This window comes from Odontomachus brunneus, unplaced genomic scaffold, assembly GCF_010583005.1.
Source record: "Odontomachus brunneus isolate Ranch 3 - 2012 unplaced genomic scaffold, Obru_v1 Obru_scaffold_073, whole genome shotgun sequence".
NCBI classification, from domain to species: Eukaryota; Metazoa; Arthropoda; class Insecta; order Hymenoptera; family Formicidae; genus Odontomachus; species Odontomachus brunneus.
The window spans coordinates 362845-369440 of NW_022639523.1; the positions used below are offsets into that span (position 1 = coordinate 362845).

General features: G+C 44.5%; 2 protein-coding genes across 4 annotated transcripts in view; one reads left to right on the forward strand and one right to left on the reverse strand.

Moving 5' to 3' along the window:
- LOC116847079 (retinal guanylyl cyclase 2) overlaps positions 1 to 3509 on the reverse strand; it is a 48018-nt gene extending 44509 nt beyond the window's left edge. For 2 of the 3 annotated variants that reach the window (XM_032821689.1, XM_032821688.1), the window contains exon 1: positions 2892 to 3507. The gene's annotated coding sequence lies outside the window, so the exon portion shown is untranslated. Of the gene's footprint in view, positions 1 to 2891 lie in introns of all 3 variants that reach the window. The other variant, XM_032821690.1, reaches the window with a different exon arrangement.
- LOC116847081 (kelch-like protein 10) overlaps positions 374 to 6596 on the forward strand; it is a 17575-nt gene continuing 11352 nt past the window's right edge. Inside the window, exon 1 of the mRNA XM_032821691.1 lies at positions 374 to 414. Coding sequence (XP_032677582.1) covers positions 374 to 414 — 41 coding nt within the window. The remainder of the gene's footprint in view (positions 415 to 6596) is intronic.

Genomic DNA, 6596 nt, shown 5'->3' on the forward strand with positions numbered 1-6596 from the left:
AGAGAGAGAGAGAGAGAGAGAGAGAGAGAGAGAGAGAGAGAGAGAGAGAGAGAGAGAGAGAGACAGAAAAAAAAGTAGAGTCGATTAAGAAAATTAAGGATATACTTTCCAGAACATAATGTCGAAAGCTTTTAATATCGACAGTTAAACAAAAGCTACGAAGCTAAAAGCAAAGTTACTAACTTAATGACCGAACCGCGCTCTCGTAGGAGTCTGTCGCGTCGCAATTTATATCCTCCGAGATATCGTCGTCGCGCGATTCCCGTTCTGAAAATCCCGATCGTCGCTTTACTAACAGAGTTACAAATAAGCGCGAGCATCGCCGGAGAGAAGCGAGGAGCACTTTCATTTCATATTCCGCGCAGGGGCGATAATGGTGGATCAACGCGGCTTCCGCACGTATCCTAATAAAGGGTACGATCGGAACTTTCCGGAGCGACCTTGGAGCGTCATATTCAATATCCCCAAAACGAAGTCGAAACGGGGTAGTAGTAGTCCCTTTCGTGCGCGGGCGTCTCCTGTGCCGAGACACAGTTCTTCAACTGTACGCCGGGCGTTCACTCGGGAATCCAGACTTTGTCTTCCGCTCTTCTTCAATCCGGCTCTTTATCGTATTATACAGAGCTGTTGGCGAAATTGACGTTAATGCCGACTTCTCAGCCAGGTCTCACCGGCACCACCGTTAATATAGCGACAAAAGCCCGCTGAGAATTTATGCACCTCCTGAAAGCGTCTCCTCTTTCTCGAGTTATGAGCCTTTTCGAATCTCAGCAGAACAGGCCGCGTGCAATTTTGGCTCTTTGTCAGCTTTATCTGCTTGAAAGTTTCTGGAAGCGTTAGAGGGCTTATAACTTGGAAAAGCGAGGCTCTTCCGGACACATGTTCGCGGGAACTTTCGCCGGATCCACAGTGAGCGGCGGGCCAGGATGAGAAAAATATTTAACAGCAATTTGCGAACACTCTTATAACCTGAACATTACCTTGCTTATTATATTGTCTACGGCCTCAGGGGGGGGGGGTATCCTCGGAACGTAACACGCCTTTTCCTTACTTCTTCTTCTTTCTTCCTGCTTTTCTCAATCTTCTCAGTCTTTACTAGTCATTCTTTTCCATCTAATATTTACTTCAGCAATCTCGCGTAGAGATATAGCGAGCCAGTTGCCAGATGTAATTCGATGCTGCTCGTTTTTATCTCGTTTTATAAAATATGCAGTTAGGCCGCTAGCGCGAGTGAAGGTTGTTTCTTTTATTAAGTCACGTTCCTCTTATTTTAAGAGTGGCCTTTGCAAATGCAGGACCATCGAACTGTGTCCGAGCGGAATGTCCTCTATCTCGTCCGTGTGAATTCCTCACGGTCGTAAATTTAACTGTATTCTCTTTGAAACAGGACCGGACGAATTGTTTCGCGCAGCGCGAAACGAGCTGCGATTAAGGAATATCTTGGAAAGTTGCAAATGTTGTCGCGTTTCACACGCCGTATACGTTGATGTGCAAGAAATCTTTTTGATACAGTGTGCCGTAATTCCGCTGCAATTTGCCAAGAAACTAGATCGCATTATCTCCAAGTCGAAGAAGAACAGAATGGAGGAAAAAGTGAAGATACCAGCGACTGCACGAATTTTTCTCGTGAAACAGTAATCTGCAGGATGAAATAAAAATAAGCGTGGATAATGAAGTTTGTTATTTGACTGAAGAGAGAGAGAGAGGGGGAGACGCGGAGAGAAAGAAAAAAGGTATCTCAAGTTGACAAATTTCAATTGCGAGGAGACGTGCTGATTATGCGCCATTTTGTTTCTGAATTGCAAAGCGTGCAATACAAGCTGAACAGTTACATGAATACTCGCGAACTTGTTCCCGTCTTTTCGAGAAATTGTTGAAAATGGCTTTTAGAAATGGATCAATCGATTCTTCATCAGTCACAAGAATGTGATTGATTAAGGATCAAAAGGATCTTTTTCCTGACAGGAACATCGACGTGAATGGTCGACGTGTGTGTATTGACACAAAACCCAAAATCCAGCATCAATAGACGTATAATACATCAGCCGTTTCGTTTGAACCCTCCTCAGTATCACGCGTCTTTTCTATTCAGTCGATCCTATTCCTTCATCGACCGTTATACGACGCTGTTTCGTGTCCGTTACGTTCCCGGGATGTTTTAGTAGCCGAAATCGCATTGCTTAGCCACTTAATTAATACTCCAGGAGACGCGAAGAGGGTCGATATGCGAAGTGCGTGGGATATACCTGCTGACTATAAAGCATCCCGCCATTTATCGCGTACAGCGTAGCAAACCGCGCATACTCTGCAATGTGCTGCATATTACCACCATCGCATTCCTTCGCGTGCGCCGTCGTGCTCTCGAAATTGTTAATTTTCCAGCGGGAGATCTGCGTCGCGGCGGGCCGCGTGCTCCCGCGCTCTCCCTCACTTCCATAATTAATGCGAGCTATTAATTCAAATACGGATTACGATTAAGAAATTAAACATCTCGCCTTGCTTCCCTCCGAGACTCGTGGATTCGCCGGAGACGATTCCGCGAATCATTAGAACGATCTCCAGATTAACCCGGCAAACAACGGAGGGAAGGTCGACGTCGACGCTCCTACAGCGGCCGGCTGGCGCCGAGACGTTGGCCGCAAAAGTATCCCTCGAAGAGAAATTTACGCACACACCGACACAAATTATGCTCGCTATCTCGGGGGAGTCTGACCCAAGCCGGCTCCGTAAGCTCCGTAATACTCGCCGCAACATATCTCAAGTAATCGCCGACGTGTGTGCGGTGAGGAGTCAGTGGGCGATACCTTAACAGGTAGCTCCCACACTAGTGCATGCGATAAGAACGTACGTGTGACCCTCGAAATCGCAATATTATTATGATGTGTACTCACGGGATGAACGCTAACGATGATATTTAAGTCGCGTCTCATCGCTGTGCCCTTCTACCCTCGCATCGTAGAGGGGAACCCTCTCTGGTCCTTTTGGTCGCCGCGGGCCCGCGAATTCAAAGGCTCTCATTCAGCAACGACAGCGCGAAGCCTTTGACAAGCGCACATGTTTCAAGAGCACTGTGCGACTCGATATGTCCCGTGAGAAGGGATTCCTCGTTGCGGAGTAATTGACGGTGGCTTTTAGTTGCTCGTGATCACCGAGTCTTGTTCCGCGTGTGCAGCCTTCCCGGTCGAGCGGAGCGGAGCTCACCGCGATTTCTTCAGCTCGACGGAACGCACATGTCCTGCGGCGTTCTTCCGCGTGTCACCCCCAACATTGCGGTCATGCTCCATCATCCCCCACTAGCAATCCCGCAGGGCCCGTCGTCGCGCCACGCGGGGACGAGACATGTTCCAGAGTAGCGCGCGTCGACGACGACGACGACGACAAAGTTAAGGACGAGGATGAAGAGGACGCACACCGATATCGGAGCGGATTCCGAACGCTTCGGCGCTCGGTATCGAACTGACTGAGCAGCCAGCTCTGGCCAGCTCACTCCTACTCTCGCGGGACGCGACGCCGCGTTATCACGACGAAGAGCGGCGGGCGAGCGCGAGTCCGTCCCGGGGAAGTCGAAAGCAGCACCAGCGCGCGCCAGCAGCACCAGAGGGTAGACCAGATCACCCCTACCTACCCTTGCGCCCAGAGCGCATGAAGGGAGAGCGAGAGCGAGAGCGAGAGCGAGAGAGAGAGAGAGAGAGAGAGAGAGAGAGAGGGAGGGTAAGGAAAGGAGGGAGAAAGGAACGAAGGAGAGAGAAACAGAGAGAAAGGGCTGTGAGTGAGAGAAGCTCACCATCGCCGCAAACTTTTCCCCGTCGCCCTACATCCGAATGATCCTTCCTCTGTCGCACTCCTGTTCATCCTCTTTCTGTCTCTCTTTCTCGCTCTCTCTTCATCCGTTCGTTCACTGGGACAACCCGTGGATCGGAATTGAAACCGGCTTGATTGGGTGCCGTCGCCCGTGCGAAATGGGACATGCATCGGCGGTCCCGTGTGGTCAGCGTGCGCCCCTTCGAGGTCTTGTCCTCTGGACTGGTCCACCGAGTTCGGGCTCTTAAGTACACCGGTGGACTTGTTTTGCTCCTTTACGTATATTCGCGTCCGGTGCAGTCCGCGCGATCTCTCAAAAGATTTTCGGGATTTTAGAAGAGGTTGGTGTGCAAAGAGATTTACTTGGATTTTTGGAATGCGTACGCGAACAGGAATGCGAGATATTTGTCATGTGCTCTTCTGCTCTATATTGTGATAGACTTTTTGTGGATTATGTTCTCATCATGTTTACATCTTAACATTTGCGTGTATTGCAGTGGTGTAAGCGTACATTGCACCAACGTACTTTCATATACTTCCCTGAAGGAGTCATGTTTCGATGTTGTGAACTTTTATTAGCACTTTTATATTATTTCACATTTCTCGCTCCTTTTTTAACAAAATGTATTCTATATCGTTATGCCTCCTATTTATCACTTTCATCAAATTACTTGCTATATACTTAATTCTTTTCTATGTACTTAATGATTGTAGATTGAAAAATTTGTTTCTATATATATATTTTTATGAAAATAAAGTAAGTTGATTCTCGATAAAGAAGTTATATTTGATCTAATTTTATTTTGATATAAAAGTTCCTCATTTTGGAAGTTTATTTTGGAAATATAATGATACAAGAAATATATCAATATCTTATCAATTACTGCAATTGCTCGACAAAGAATTTCACTCCGTTGTCAAAGATGAAAGTTTATCGAGAAGATATGAAAAATATAACGACAATTTTACGTATGTATGCCGTGTACGAGGAAATCAGGGAGGAATTTTTCATCCACACTTGCATTCGTAATAAATTGTTTGCAGAAACGAATTATAGATTGAAACGAAAGTTGCAAATCCAATCGAGGTTAGGTGACCTACAGCCATGTGAAATCAATACATGTTGAAAAGTCCAACTGTTAACGCAAGCATGAAAAGTGTTTGAAGAATCGTGACAGTTATTCTTCGCAAGTAACCTAGATTACGGCGGAATAAAGTCGGAGTAAGTATGAACGAACAAGATACTATAGAGCTTGCTAGAGTGCACCCAAGTATGCTAGAGTTTATGAACAACTTTGGCCAAAAGTGCGGAATATATTGACTAAACTATGGCAAGATAAACTAGTTAGCTTACGCGAATTAGAGTGCTCGGTAAATTTTCCAAAAACGCTATTTCATTAAAATATTCATGCTTAAGTATTCACTATAAGTCCACGTCGAGAAGTATAAAAATTTATGAATTTTTTCACACATCGCACGAACGTCACTCAAAGTGATCAAGGACGTTTTATTAAATTTTAATCGAGAAACAAATTATTAACTTAGAACCTCCTGCAAACGCTTATGTATAGTTCACGACGGAATTCAAAACAGAATTTCATCTGTAATTTTATATGGGGTGTGTATGTATGTGTATGTATGTATGTATGTATATATATACATATATATATATATATATATATATATATATATATATATATAAAAGAAAATATGTTAAGATTTACTAATTAATTTCCATGTCTGTAATGTGTTAAAAGCTATAATTCATTAATATATAATTTCAACACTCGTGTAAATATAATCTCGTATTTCGAGCAACTTTCAATAAAACGCTCCGTATCTTGCCGTACATTTTGAATTGACCAAAGTGGACTTTAAATAAAATTCTCAGTTTTTCATGAAATTGAAATATTGCGAGGTGAGAGCTCGCTTCGTCCGCTAAAATAACACTCGCGACAATTGTTTTTTTCGTCAACGCAGACATACGGGAACTGATTTAATAGAGCTCTGTTACTTTTCTCTCCCTATCCCCGTTGCAGGTCCCTCCATTTACTAAGAATATCTGACGAATTGGAATCGAATCTGACAATCTGATTGGGTGCCATCGACCGTGCGAGACAAAATGTGCGCTAGCTCCGACGATGCGTGTAATATATCTGGAGCAGTGGGATTTCAAGTCGCGAGTGATAACATTTAAGTAAATCGCGCCGAAAAGACCCGGAATTTGTGGGGAGACGCGCGCGCGCGCAAACCTAACTTCTGTACGAAGAATTTTCCCAGTCATCTCCCTGAGATTTAATCTGTATTCGCTGCTGCCACTCACTCTGTCACGGCGAAAGTTTAAATTGATATTTGTCGTCTTACATTCTCGTGATATGTAGACGTGACGAAATGAAATATACGAAGGTAGATCGAGCAGCCTGCCTCGAATAACTACCGCGAGACCTGTTTTTGTAGGACTAAAATATTTCTACGCGTAAAAAAGATATTTCTTTATATGATATATCCATATAACCGTTTTATCGTTTCAAATTTTTCATCCTTTCCTTGTTACGTCCTTGTTGATCGTTCCGCATCGAATGTTGTCATCAATAATTCACAGTCCAGCCGGCATTAGTATTATATACATCGTAAATTGCGGTCGTCTGCGTAACGGTACTTTTGTCATAGGTGGCAATACATTTCGTGGTGTCAAACACAGTGAGGTGTTAGTTTTGTTGAAATACAGGAGAGACGAAGTTTATTATTCGCCACTCGGCGCGATCGTGCGTTGCAACGTAACAACTGCAAACTAT